At 43.0% G+C, this 14,409-nt stretch overlaps 1 protein-coding gene across 4 annotated transcripts in view; it reads left to right on the top strand.

Moving 5' to 3' along the window:
- Positions 1-14,409, top strand: part of MYOF (myoferlin) — a 148,149-nt gene that overhangs the window by 92,167 nt on the left and 41,573 nt on the right. For all 4 annotated transcript variants that reach the window (XM_031461393.2, XM_031461392.2, XM_010974292.3 and 1 more), the window contains 11 exons: positions 272-435; positions 3,356-3,470; positions 3,963-4,068; positions 5,189-5,334; positions 7,292-7,465; positions 8,334-8,442; positions 9,521-9,598; positions 11,569-11,750; positions 11,844-12,002; positions 12,133-12,231; positions 13,400-13,561. In XM_031461393.2, coding sequence (XP_031317253.2) covers positions 272-435; positions 3,356-3,470; positions 3,963-4,068; positions 5,189-5,334; positions 7,292-7,465; positions 8,334-8,442; positions 9,521-9,598; positions 11,569-11,750; positions 11,844-12,002; positions 12,133-12,231; positions 13,400-13,561 — 1,494 coding nt within the window. The remainder of the gene's footprint in view (positions 1-271; positions 436-3,355; positions 3,471-3,962; positions 4,069-5,188; positions 5,335-7,291; positions 7,466-8,333; positions 8,443-9,520; positions 9,599-11,568; positions 11,751-11,843; positions 12,003-12,132; positions 12,232-13,399; positions 13,562-14,409) is intronic.

Here is a 14,409-nt window from a genome sequence, read left to right as displayed (position 1 = left end):
TTTCCACAACAATTTGACCTCCAGAGCAACTCTCTTATGAAAGGTAGCATTATCCTCAGTTTACAGATGGGAACACCGAGTCTTAGAAAGATGGATGATTTATCCAAAGTGGTATAATTAGTAACAGCCCAACTTAGGTTCATACCTCCTGAGTATAAAATTTTTTCACTTTTTCTCATTGTTCAGCCTAAGTCCTAGATGGACCTGAAAATTTACATGTTGGCTTTATTTCTTCCTCCCTGATGATGTTTCTCCAATTTCTTTTTAATAGTATGAAAATCAAGCTCTTATGTTTGGAAAATGGGGCACTTCCGGATTAGTCGGTCGTCATAAATTTTCTGACGTCACAGGGAAAATCAAACTCAAGAGGGAATTCTTTTTGCCTCCAAAAGGCTGGGAATGGGAAGGAGACTGGATGGTTGATCCTGAAAGGAGGTAAGTTTTTCTGTGAAAAAAAGGATAATCATGAAGCCTTTCCCTAGAAATTGCTAAATGAATCTTCTCCACTATCATTCTTCATATTTACGTAACACCCGCTGAGTAGAGTCTATAGAAATTCATAAAAATTGAAAGATGTCATCAATGTCCCATAATAAGACAATCATAAAAAAAACCTGATACTAATATTATTGAGAATATGTACTATGTGAATGTGTCAAGTAGGGTGCTAAGCACCAGTATCATCTTATTAGATCTGGATTACAGTCCTACAAGATAGAAGTGTCAAAAATCATGAAGAGTCTGAGATTTTTATCCTACTTAGAAGCTAGCAGGGGCACCTGCCACAGTCTCATGGATGCTGGCAGGAGATACAAGACTCGAGTCAGAGACAAAGGGCTTTGTTACCCACAGCAAATAGCAGTACCAGAGTATGCTTTGTTACCCACAGCAAATAGCAGTACCAGAGTATCAACATTTGCTCTCATCCTCTGGGCCCCAATTCCCACAGGGTGACAAAAAGAGGGCCTGGTAACACTTGCCTGTGAAGTGGATTGTTTGATAGGAGAGGAACCCTGAGCTTAGGGCACCTGAATCCTTTATAATGGGTAGTAAGCATGCTGACCCTTTGCTCTGGAGAGAGATGCTATGCCTCCCAAAGTTGTCCCATATAAACATCCTTGAAAAGATAGTCTGTAACAAAAGCTGTAGGGCTTGTGTTTAGAAATGCAAGCAACTCACAAAGAATTATCTCCCAACAAAAAACAGTATTATCTCCACTTTACAGATGAGGAAACTGAGACCTAAAGGGATTAAGTCACTTGTCCAAAGGCACACAGATTGTGAGTAAGTGGTATAGCCAGGGCTAGAATCCAGGTCTAGCCTGGGCACCAAGACCACCTCTCAACTCTTACGCTGGAAAGTCTGCAGGAAACAGTAGAGGGTACACTTTAAATGGATGAATTGGATGGTATGTGAATTACATGTCAAAAGCAATTGTTAAAAAGAAAGCAAAAAAGGAAGAGTCCATGGGGCAAGCATGTTGGGGGTCTGGGGGAAGTCAAAGCCTGGTTTTCTAAGTGTTGCCAACAGCATTGGAACCAGAAAGCCCTCCTCTCTCCACCTCATGACAGTGTACTTGCGTTTGGAAGAAACAAGCTTGTAAAGTTGAATTTTAAGACCTCAAGCTAGGGTAGGGTATAACTCAAGTGGTAGAGTGCATGTTTAGCTCTGGATTCAATCCCAAGTACTTCCATTAAAAAAAAAAAAAAAACTAATAATAAATAAGTAGATGTGATTTTTTTTGAGGTCCTGAGTTCCATCCCCAGTACCTCAATTAAAAAAACAAAAACAAAAACCTAACAATAAATAAGTAGACCTTATTTTTTTTAACATTCAAAAAAAAGTTTGTTGACAGTTTATTGGGCACCACGATAAAAATCAAAGATAATTAAGATATTGTCTCCAATTTTAATTTTTTTAAACTTTATTGTGGTATAATTTCTGTACCGTAAACTACGTATATTTCAGATATACAATTTGATGAATTTTGATAGATATGTACACCTATGAAACCACCACCACAATCAAGATACATATTTCCATCACTCCCTAAGAGGTGCAAATTTTGAACTCAGTTTATCCCTTCCCACCTCCTTTACCCCCTGGTAAGCGTTAAGTCTGTTCTCTATGACCTAATGACCTCCCCCTCCCCCAACAAAAAATTTAATTTAGTTAAAAAAAAAAAAGACCTCAAACTAGAATTTGCTCTCTCCACATTTGTTTCCTATAACCACACAGGCATTAAGGAAGGAGGGAAATGAGTATGCTGGATCTGGTCTGTTAAGACCAAGTGTTTGCACGTGATTGCTTTTAATCCAGGACAGCTTGTTCTGGGTGGAGTTGGGATTGCCGGTGAGGAGGAGGGGCATGGGATTTGAATTGGAAAGAAGGAAGGAGGGTAGGTTAGTGAGCCACGGGAAAGGTGAGAGGAATTGGGGTTGGAAAAGCAGAAGGTCAGAGCTGGATGGGACCCAAGAGGTGGCAGCCAGTTCTTCTCTTCTCCTCTGGGGCCCAGAGGAGTGATGGGCAAGCCCACTTTATACAAATGGTTGGAACTTTTTGTTTTCTGACTTGTTTCCAGGGCTTGCTTCTTAGGGGAGGGTACAGCAGGGAAAAGATGTAGAGCCAGTAAAGGCGAAAGAAACCTCTCTTGAGTGCATTCCTGGCAGAAGACTTAAGTCAAAGTTGGACCCTCTGTACTTTCCTCTCTGGGTTGTGAAAATAGTTCCAAATCCAAGAGGAAAACTGGCATGTCAGGGAGTCAGTATGGATTTCTCAAGTGCCCAAATGGACGCTGGAGGCTTAAATGACCTGGTTTGGCTGTTGGACTAGGAACCATCCAGAAAATCTAAACTCCTCCCTTCAGTTAATGTTACGTAGACCAAGGAAGCCGTGAGTAAAAGTTTCCCCACTTGACCCAGGAGACTGTGTCCACTCCGTTTTTAAAAATAGGGAGAATGAAGGAAGACGACTCTCAGTTCTTTTGAACTGTTAGCCAAGAGTCTTGCTGAGAAAAAGCCTAACAGCCCTGAACTGAAGCAGAAACCTGGAAGCCTGGTCCCCAGAAGCCGCCGGCAAGGCTGCTTTCCCAGTCCCCGCCCTAATTACCCGGCAGGAGCAACCCCGCTCGTTTGAGACGTTCTCTGTAATTTGGGTCTCATTGTTCCGGCCCCTCTTCAAAGGAACGTCAAAAGCTGTTAGTACAAAGAGGAGTTTGGAGTGGAAAACCCAACGGGGTAGGGTGAGGGGGAAACGGGTGCCACCCCCGGTGTGCGGATGCTTCCCGGCTGTTGGAAATAGCGGGGGTGGTCGGTGAGCGGTTCACCTTCGGTAACACGAGCCCCCTGGCCCACAGCTTGCTGACCGAAGCGGATGCGGGTCACACGGAGTTCACGGATGAAGTGTATCAGAACGAGAGTCGCTACCCCGGCGGCGAGTGGAAGCCAGCAGAGGACACCTACACAGACGCGGTGAGCACCCGCTCCCCGGATAAGTCCTGATGCATGAGCTTTGTGAAAGCATCTGTGAGTCCACCAACGCCAAGGCAGGCTTCCCTGTCTCTTCTGCTCCATCCCCTGTTCCGAACAGCCCTCATTTATAACTCAAACCCCCAAAGTGCACTGGTGATTATTTCCTAGAGAAAAGAGACTGGGTCTGTTTAACTAGATGATGTACTCGGGAAAGTCTGGTAAATTGTGCAATTTTTTGCTATAAATATTTATTTACTATTTAACTTATTTTAAAAATCATAACATCGAATGCTTCTGTCTTTAGAATGTTCAAACAGCATAAAAGGAAATGAAAACTAATTCTTCTCCCTGATCCATATCCCACCCCCTAGAGATAACCATTGATAACAGTCTTCTGTTCATATACAAATATTTAATTTTTTTCCTCACCTAAAGAGAATTGTGTTGTTACGCCCTTCATTGTTGTTTTTGTTTTTGTTTTTGTTTTTTAAGAACGGTGATAAAGCAGCATCACCTGGCGAGCTCACGTGCCCTCCAGGTTGGGAATGGGAAGATGACGCGTGGGTCTATGACATTAATCGTGCAGTGGATGAGAGAGGTAACATTTTAGATCTGTTACCTGACTGGGGGCTCTGCAGCAAGGCCTTGGTTAAAAAGTTTCCTTGGGAGGGAGGAGTCTCACCCCTTTTGGTCTAAGACAGCCAGGTGCATGGTGTTGTTACCTGTGGCTATTCAGATGCACAATCTGAAAGACGAGCGAGTGCTTGGACAAGTGCAGGGTGGGGGGCCACCAAGAGTGAAAGATACAAGGTAACAGGGTACCAGGTGGCTGGGCTTTGAGATGCTGGGGACCCCAGATGAGAATTTGGGAAGGAATTGGAGTTTGGATTTTCTCTAAAAACCAAACCAGACCCTCCCTGGAAACATCCCACTCAGGGGCCTCATAGCTCAGAAAGAACTGCAAAATGCCTTAAAAGTCATCCTGTTCAGCAATAATGCAGACTACTGACACAGCTTCTGGTGATGGTATTGTTTATTCTTTTCTATGAATAATAATCTGAAGTTAAATGAGCTATAACATTTAGAATTATTGAAAAAGAAAATTTGATTTTTTAATTTCTTATAAGAAGGAGTAGGACACAGAAAGAACTAGCAATGATAAAGATTTCGATTGGATTATAAATTCCTTCATGATCTCAGTGTACACCTGGCCTTATAATAATAAACATTGAGTACAAACTGTATGTTAATCATGGTCCTAGTGCTTTGCATGCATGATTTTGATTAATTCTTTTTAAGAGGGTTTATTTTACCTTTATGCTGGGAAAATCGAGCTATAAGCAGGTTTATTAACTTGCAAGAAACTTTATAAATAATAAACGAGCAGCAGGTGGTGGTGCTGGGATTTGAACCCAGGCTATTGACTATATACTCTTCATCACTGTCCTCATCTGCCCCTTATATCGTGCTTGATTCTTAGATGCACTCAATTACCACGAATGACTAGAAGTAGAAACATGAAGGAGAGAACCCATGGCCACAAAGGAAGCTTTTTAAAGAGGGATCCAGGGGGCTCGGACTGTATTCAGTTTGGCTGATTCAGTCACAACAGAAGAGAATGTTGGAGGGCGAAGAGTGATGGAGGGTTTCCTGGAACTTTATTTGGCAGCCTGGCAAATGCATCTCTTTTTGATAACCATTCACAAACTCTATTCCAGGCTGGGAGTATGGAATTACCATTCCTCCTGATAATAAGCCCAAATCCTGGGTCGCAGCGGAGAAAATGTATCATACTCACAGACGGCGAAGGCTGGTCCGAAAACGCAAGAAAGACTTAACACAAACCACTTCAAGTACTGCAAGGGTAAGAGGGGCGATGGGAGGCAGCTGGGCTGGGGCTCTGACTTCCAGGCCACACAGAACCGCGGTTAACCCGGCTCTTTCTACAGCAACCATTTGCCAATCAAGGGCCCGATGCTTTGCTCAAGGGTTCTCAAAGCATACACCCACCCCAGACCTACTGATTTAGGAACTCTGGGGGTGGAGCCCAGCAATCTGGGTTTCAACAAATAAGTCTTCAGGTGATTCTGAAGTGGGCTAAATAATGTGGCCCACTCAAGAGGCGGTAATAGAAACTATTTTCGTAGCAGAATGTAGTTAGTGGCAAGAGCTCAGGACTGGGAATAAGACACCTAAGGATTCAATTCCTGGCTTCATTTCCTTTCTCATCTGCAATCATGTATCTAATTAGGGTATTACAGGCATAAGTGGAATAATAAGAAATTAAGTGGAACAATAATACAGTAACAATGAGTGGCATGTTTTGTGTGCCTTCTGTCGTGGTAGGTACTGAATATGCATCATCTACAACCCACAAATTTGCATTTTATCTCATTTTACAGATAAGGCTCACAGAGGTTAAATAGATTTGCTCTAGGCCACGTGTCTAGTACGTGATAGAGTATTTGCTCAGGCTAAACCTATTCCAAATAGGAACTCGTTCTGTTCCACAAAGTGCTTGACTCATTGTGGATGCGAGGAAGTGACTATATTTTAGACAGTGAGCTTCTAAGTTCTTCTGTGGTTCCGAAGATAGAAACCATAGTCATCTTTGCATCCTTCTCGCTAGCTCAGGAACTTGTTCCTAATCAGTAATGAAGTGGAACAAATGAGATGATGAAAGAATATTTTTTCAATCACCCCTATCCTGATGGGGTCAGAAGTTTCTCGAGGCACTTGACTCCCTCCTTTTACGTGAGAGCACCAGCATGAAGTGGAAAGAACACTAAGTCACCAGTCAGAAGACTGGAAACGTGGTCCAGTTCTACCAAAAAGTATTGTTGAGACTTTGATCATGGTCCCTAACCTGCCTCACTCCTGGCTGCGTGAAGTATTTCAGTGCCAACTAGTAACACTGCAAGAGGGTCAATTACAAGATTGTGCTGGACTTGGATTTTGTTTATTCAGTTAAAAAAAACAGTGCCTACAATGATAATAACCTACATGGAGCTCTTATTCCTGAAATCATAAATATTCAATATTATTTTACATCTACTAAATCTAGTCATACTTTTAAGATACTGACATAAAATGTCTACCACTAATGTGGTCAGCTACATGAGGGCAAGGACTCTGTCTTTTTCTTCACGGCTTCCTCCGCTCTTAACCTAATCCCTGTCACATAGTAGGCACTCGTATTTCTTGAATGAATTGAATAAAACATTGAAAACCGAGATCATTTATATATAAACAGTTTTCAGATAAAAAGTAATATACTCATTCAATAGTCGTTATTACAGAAATAATACAGCCTGATTTATCATCTGACTATTAGTCATAGAAGCTATTAGCTGAGACAAGGCATTTAAACCCTGGCGAGGGTGGTATTTTTTCCCTTTCATGTAGAAAATGGAGATGACAATGTTTCCCAGACTGTATTGCAATAGCAATGGTCTTATGAGCAAATGAAGTGAGAGAAGAGACAGCAGTTTGGAAAAGAATCCGTTTACTTTACCCTCCTCCCCCACCCACTGCCAAGTCTGAATAAGGTGCCCGCATGGTGGTACAGGCGCCGTCTTGGCAACATCTCGTTTCACTTGAATTGCCTGCTCATCTCTCTGTATCCCTGCAGTCCCTCAGCTCTTCAAGGGCAGGAGGCATGTGTGTTTTGTTCTCTGTTGTATCCCTGGCTCTTAGCACAGTGCCTGGAACAGAGCAGATTTTCAGTACGTATTTGTTGATTGATCAGATAATCTGCTTTATCAATATAGGGCATGTTGTTATTATGATTAGTATCATTAAATGTTTCATTTCTGTTTCAGGCCATGGAAGAATATGAAGACAGGGAGGGCTGGGAATATGCCTCTTTAATTGGCTGGAAATTTCACTGGAAACAGCGTAGTTCAGATACCTTTCGCCGCAGACGCTGGAGGAGGAAAATGGCACCTTCAGAGACACACGGTGCAGCTGCCATCTTTAAACTTGAAGGCGCCCTTGTAAGTGACACGTAGCCAAGCTGAATATTGGCATAGGGAACATAGGAGTGTTGGATATGACACCATTGACTCTGTAGGGGTCCGTCCAGTACTGCAAGGCCACACATAATTTGGGAAAAGCCACGCATCCTAGGAGCTCAATAATTCTCATAGAATGAACTGACCTTTAGCATACGAAGGGTTCTAAGAAGTCTGTCTGCAGACACACCTGTTTAATGCTGTTTCATCTAGCATTTTCCAAATATATCTGTTCCAAAACCTTTGCTGTAGGTGACATCTGTTAACATCCCAGGTACAGGTTCTTGGGCTCATATTTGGAAACTACAACTGTTTAACAAACCAAGAAAGTTAAATATACAGACGTGAGGGGGAGGAGAACAGAAGGATGGCTACACAATTAGAGAACGATTCATATGGAAGTACAGTAAAAAGGCAGAGTGAAAAAAAGCAGAGAGGCGGCAAGGTTGAGTAAGAGAGCGGAGGTGATGGGGTTAGAACAGTGCTGCGGTCGGGGACCATTTCCAAACACAAGCTATTTTTATATTTCTACACACTGACCCTTCTCTGTCCTCCTCCCACTGTTCTTCCCCTTTCTCCTCCCTTCCTTTTAATCCTCACATTTTTTCTTTCAGGAGCAGGGTTTGGTAAACCTGGCCTTGAGGCAGAAAGGCTGGTTTCAACCTCCTGCTTTGTCTCTGTCCAGCTAAGTGACCATGGGGACGTCACTTTCTGTCTTGGGCTTTATTCACCTTTAAAAATGGAGTGATTAAATGAAGAAAATCTCTTTTAAAAGCAACCATTCCGTTTGTTTGCAGTTCTTGCCTCTTTGTTTTTCCGGCATTGTTCATTGGTTTTTCTGCCTCTTTAGGGCGCAGACACTACGGAGGATGGAGATGAAAAGAGTGTAGAAAAACAGAAGCACAGCGCCACCACTGTGTTTGGAGCAAACACTCCCATTGTTTCCTGTAATTTTGACAGTAAGTATTAACCATGTGTTAGTGAATTTCACTTCTACAACTTTCATCTCCAGAGAACTCATCAAATCACCAAATATGATAAAAATCACTTTATGCAAATGTGACTTTAATTTTCTTTGCTTGACGGAGATGATTTTTAAAAGTACAGTTTTAAGAAATATATTTGGGGTGGCGGGTGGTCAGACCATTGATTTTAACACGATTGGTTTGGTTAGTACTCATTCCCTCTGTTAAGCTCACCCAAAAGATGGTTTTAATTGGGAAAAAAAGTACGAAAAGGTAAGGTTGGTTTTAATGATAACCTTCAGGAATTTGGGGATGAGGCAGACCTACTCTGTAATAATGATAGCAAATATTCATGTAGGTCTTTGCGTGTGCCAGGCACTATATATATGCTAACTCATTTAAGCCTTTTAACGACCCTAGAAGGTAGGTACTGTTACTGTTCTCAGTTTTACAGGTGAGGAAACCAAGGTGCAGAAAGATTAAAGAACTTAACCAAGATCTTAATAGCTTGTAAGCAGTAAAGAGATTTGAACTCAGGTAGTCTGGTTCCTAGAACCTGTGTAGTGAATCACGATGCTCTATTGCCTCTCAAATCGTGTGTTAACGGGATGGGGAGGGGTGGCAATGTAATGGAGAGGGTTGTATATGCATTCATGTAATAAAGATAAGGAGTAAAAAGTCTTTGAAATATCAAAAAATGTTTAGCAGATTAACTGCTTCCTTGACCTGGTGTATAGAAAGTCCAATTTCTATAACTCCTGGAGACCCAGTGTCATTTTAAAGGTCAGCCATGACAAGCAGTACCCTAAATCCAGGTAGTTTAGACCAGGAGTATGTTCTCCTGATTGACACACTTGCATTGAGCTTACTTTAGAATTGTTTTAAAAGTTTCATTTTGCAGGAAGCAGATTTACTTTGGGAAGACACATCATCACCATGATGTGTGCTCTTTACTGTGGGGAAATAGATTTGGGTGACTCACTCATGTGAAACATACATTATCTCCAAATAGAAAAATAGCAGTTTACAGTGTTGTGTTTCTTGGAAGTGACCTCCATCCCGTCCCTTTCAGGGGTCTACATTTACCATCTGCGCTGCTATATCTATCAAGCCAGAAACCTCATGGCTCTGGACAAGGATAGCTTTTCAGGTAAAGGAAAAAAAAAAATCTCCATCTCACATGTTATGACACAGTGGGCTAGCTTGATTCTGCTTTTCATCAGGTTGTTCCTTTTAGTTATTTCTAACAACAACAACTACTTTGCATACTGAGATTAGTTTGATATGCACGAAGTTGCATGAATTGCTCAGTCACTGGATCGTCACTGAGTATGTCGAGCACAGAGGCTGAGGGCTGGAGACGACATGTGGTCTATTCATACTAATAATCATCGATTGATTAAGTTATAAATACACCGAAATGAAAAGCAATTTCTGCTCTCTTTATACCAGTAGCTCTGGTTTTAAGCTCTGGGCTCTTGGGTTGATGGGTAAGTTAAGACCTCTCTGTACTTTTGGTCACTCTCCTAAGTTGACAGAGAGATCACAATGTCACCCACTCCCCTGCAAACCGGAGGCAGTTTGGAGTCCGTCTCGCCCTCCTCTGCTGCCTGCTCCCCAGATTACCAGCACCGTCAAACTATGAGGCCTCATCACCCCTCACACTGATACTCAGCCGGCCTTGTTGCCTTTAGACTGGTTCTAGGAGGGCAGTTGTGGGCGCCTGCTGCTGGGAGGTTTGTGCTGTTGCTGGTGGGACCATGAGTAGTTCTGGGCTACCTGGGCTGTTTGGGGAGCTATCTGCTGCAGACCTGAAGGCCAGCAGAGCTTCCTGGGCCTTCCATGGAGACAGCTCCAAGAGCATTTGCCTGACGCTGTGACAAGATCACATCAATTGTGAGGTGTGTCCCGAGCACTAACATTAACCAACATTTGTGAACGGTTTCCTTTGTTGACAAGTTAAAGCAGATTCAAGCTTATTTCTGTAATACGTATCTCCAAGTTTTTGAAGGTATTTTTGAATATTCAAATATTCACCACCAGGGGGCACTCAATCATTGAAAGTCAAATTTAACTTCATGACTAAAGTTGCATAAAACTCTAAGCACATTCCTTGCAATTTGAGATGTAAGATATGTCATCAGGGCAAAAGCAAGGAATCCCATTCATAGGACGCTGCAGAGCTCAAAGCCAAGCACTTTTTTGGCTTATGTGGAAGCTTCAAGTTAGACATTAGGCTATTGCCCAGATAGGTCAGCTCCCAAGCAATTGCAAAAAGGGTGAAATTATTTAGCATGTAGGAGAGATGGATTACTTCTTTTTTTTTTCTGATCTTTTTCCAGCTGTATTGAGGTTTAGTTGACAAATAAAGTTGTAATATATTTAAAGTGTACAGTGTGATCATTTGATACACGTACACATTGTGAAAGGATTCCTACAATTGAGTGAACACATTTGTCTCACATGTTTACCTGTTTTGTGTGCATGTGCAAGCGAGAACACTTGAGCTCTACTCTCTTAGCAAATTTCAGTTACACAGTTAGCTATAGTCACCAGGTTATACATTAGGTCCACAGGCCTCATTCATCTTATAGATGAAATTTATACTCTTTTACTAACTTTTTTCCATTTCCCCTGCCTCCAGCCCCCGGCACCACCATTGTACTCCCCCTTTCTGTGAGTTTGATTTGTTTTTTTGTTTGTTTTTGATTCCGTATATAAGTGATACCATATAGGATTTGTCTTTCTCCGATGTATTTCACTTAGTATAATGTCCTCCAAGTTCACCCATGTTGTTACAAATGGCAGGACTTCCTTCTTTTCTTAGGCTGAATTATGTTTCATTGTGTGTGTGTATATATAGATATATTTTTCTCTATCTGTTCACCCATAGGTTGCCTGTCATTTCATTGATAATCTCCTTTGCTGTGCAGAACCTTTTTAATTTGATGTGGTCCTGCTTGTTTATTTTTGCTTTTGTTGCCTTTGCTCTTGGTGTCAAATACAAAAAATCATTGCCAAGACCACTGTCAAGGAGCTTACACCCTCTGTTCCTTCCAGGAGTCTTACAATTTCAGACTTAAGCCATGGCTGCACTATTATTCTCTTTTTCTGTTTTAGATCCATATGCTCACATCTCCTTCCTTCATCGGAGTAAGACCACTGAGATCATCCACTCAACTCTCAATCCCACTTGGGACCAAACGATTATATTTGATGAAATTGAAATTTATGGGGAACCCCAAACAGTCCTACAGAACCCACCCAAGGTTACCATCGAACTTTTTGACAATGACCAAGTGGTAGGTGATTTAGAATTTCTAAAATGGCTTGCGGGATGATGGAAGTTTATAGGGATGTTTGTCGGGGGATTTAAGGATTTCTTGTTTCTCTAGGGCAAAGATGAATTTTTAGGGCGAAGCATGTGCTCTCCTCTGGTGAAACTAAACTCAGAAATGGATGTCACACCCAAACTTCTCTGGTACCCAGTAATGAATGGAGACAAGACCTGTGGGGAAGTCCTTGTAACTGCGGAGCTGATTCTAAGGCACAAGGTACTTACTGAGTTCTCACTCAGTAAATTTATTTTTATTTAGAGTAGCTGCTTAAAGACTGGTTAACAACTCCAGGCACTGTTTACTTGAATTAAAGGGAGGCACGGACATTTCTATGTTTGTTTTGCAGGATGGCTCCAACCTTCCCATTCTCCCCTCGCAGAGGGCACCGAATCTGTACATGGTTCCCCAGGGCATCAGGCCTGTGGTTCAGCTCACTGCTATTGAGGTAGGTGCTCTCTGTTTCATTGATCAAATCAAATGGACATGGCTCTGGGACTGGAATCTTTCATATAAGAAATGGAACCTTGTTGCATATTCTCTTGCTGTCTCCAACTTCCTGTAGAATTTGTCCAGAAAATTGAAATATTCATGGGAAGAGAAGGCTTGTGGAGACAGTAAGAACAAGTTAGTCCCTGGCTGATACAAATTACTGTGTACAGAATAGATAAATAACAAGGCCCTGTGGTTACAGCACGGGGAACTGTCATCCATGGCTTGTAGTAACCTGTAATGAAAAAGAATATGTATGTATATGTGTAACCAGATCACCACACTGTACACCAGGAACTAATACAACACTGTAAATCAACTATACTTCAATTATAAAAATTTTTTAAATAAATTTAAAAAAAAGTCAATCCCAACATTCCTAAGGGAATCTAGAATTCTCTCTTACTGGGAGCCAGTGGACTTCTGAGTTTCCCGGGCCAACTGGGGAACCAGGAGAGAGGAGACAGACTCGGGACAGCATGTCTGCTTGTGCAGAGGAGAGGGTGCCCGAGAGGGAGGTGGAGATGGAGACAGGGAAGGGGAGGGTGGGAACTGGTGCTGTGTCGGACAGCCAGAGCAGACACGGGCCAGTGGAGCTGGACGGACGGTGTCTGGCCCACTGTTGAGGCCTCCTCCTTTCCAGTTAAGCAGCTGTTATCTGGAGATGTCTGTTCTCAGGCTGTCTGGCTAAGACTGAGGCAGATGGCGTTAAACAGCAGCTAGTAGTTTTGAATGCTTGCGTGTCAGACAGTGTGCTGAGAAGTTTACACGTGATCCATAGAATAGCCCTCTGACAGGTGATGCTCCCAGTCCTGTTTGTAGAGGAGGCAGAGAGGTTACTGGCTTGCCCGAGTTCTCAGAGCTGTGATGTGCACAGCCAGGATTTGGTCCCTGCACTCGTACCTGCCCTGCCTTTTAGTGGTTCAGGTACGAGAAGGAAAGGGGCAAAAATGCTTTCTCTGTACGACCTGCAGGCTTCCGAGGGTGACATGCTCAGAGAGCTTGGGCAAATCTGCACACTCAGGCTTAAGGAATTTAGCAGTGCTTCAGAAAGAATTGCTCCTTTTGAATAGTATTTGTAATCCGCGGGGCTTCCTTCCCTTCTCTATACACCGTGTTCTTAGATCCTGGCTTGGGGCTTAAGGAATATGAAGAACTACCAGATGGCTTCCATCACATCCCCCAGTCTCATTGTGGAGTGCGGAGGGGAGAGGGTAGAATCCGTGGTGATCAAAAACCTTAAGAAGACGCCCAACTTTCCAAGTTCTGTTCTCTTCATGAAAGTGGTAAAGTATCAAGACTCTGGGATCATCCGTGTGTGTTGAATAGCTGGGCTGTACTTGAAAAATGAATATATACAAATCACATGCATATGTTATACATATTTAGAAAGTCTGACAACAAATAGAGAAACCCCGCCTTGTAGTCAGCTTGTCTGTGACGTTTTGCCCTTAGATTCTCGTACTGTAGTGATAGTTTCTTAAAGCTTCAAACCACCCTAGTGACACAGAAATATCTGTGAGCAATACTAATATATTTCTCCATAGAACTTTCCATCCATTCAGCTCTCTGTAACCGGCTCTGGTCAATCCCCTGAGAGCAGAGTATTAACCCTCAGTTGTGCCCCTGCAGGTGTACATGGACCAGAACCCTCCAGATAGTGATTGGCAGTCTGGGGAGGGGGCAGTTGTGGAGTGATGGGGTGATGGGGCCAGATCCTAACAGCCTGCACCCCGCCTCCCGGTGCCCCTGTGATGGCGCCCACTTAGGTCCATTGAAATCACCCTCTGATTATTAGAAATGTGACAGCCTCAGATCCAGTTCACAGTCCCCATCTGAGATCATAGATGAGCACCAACTGGATGCTCTGAGCCAGAATCCCAAAATGACCCCTGGGCCACTCCACCCATCCTTGTCCACTTTTCAGCCTCTTCCCACCTCCCAACTCCTAGTCTGGAATCTAGCCTCAGTCAGCAGAGGTAAGGAAAGCCACTCGGTCTACCCCAGCAAGGACAGAGGTGGAAATCACCCGAACCACACATCAGGCAGGCCCGAGGCCAGCCCAGAATCCCCCAATCAGACAATGTCACCAAGGCCACCACCTTCCATGTGGAGGAACCAGGAGGCATCAAGG

Source organism: Camelus dromedarius, chromosome 8 (assembly GCF_036321535.1).
Source record: "Camelus dromedarius isolate mCamDro1 chromosome 8, mCamDro1.pat, whole genome shotgun sequence".
Lineage (NCBI taxonomy): Eukaryota > Metazoa > Chordata > Mammalia > Artiodactyla > Camelidae > Camelus > Camelus dromedarius.
Note: the sequence above shows the minus strand (reverse complement) of the source record. Positions and strands in the feature narration are given on the sequence as shown.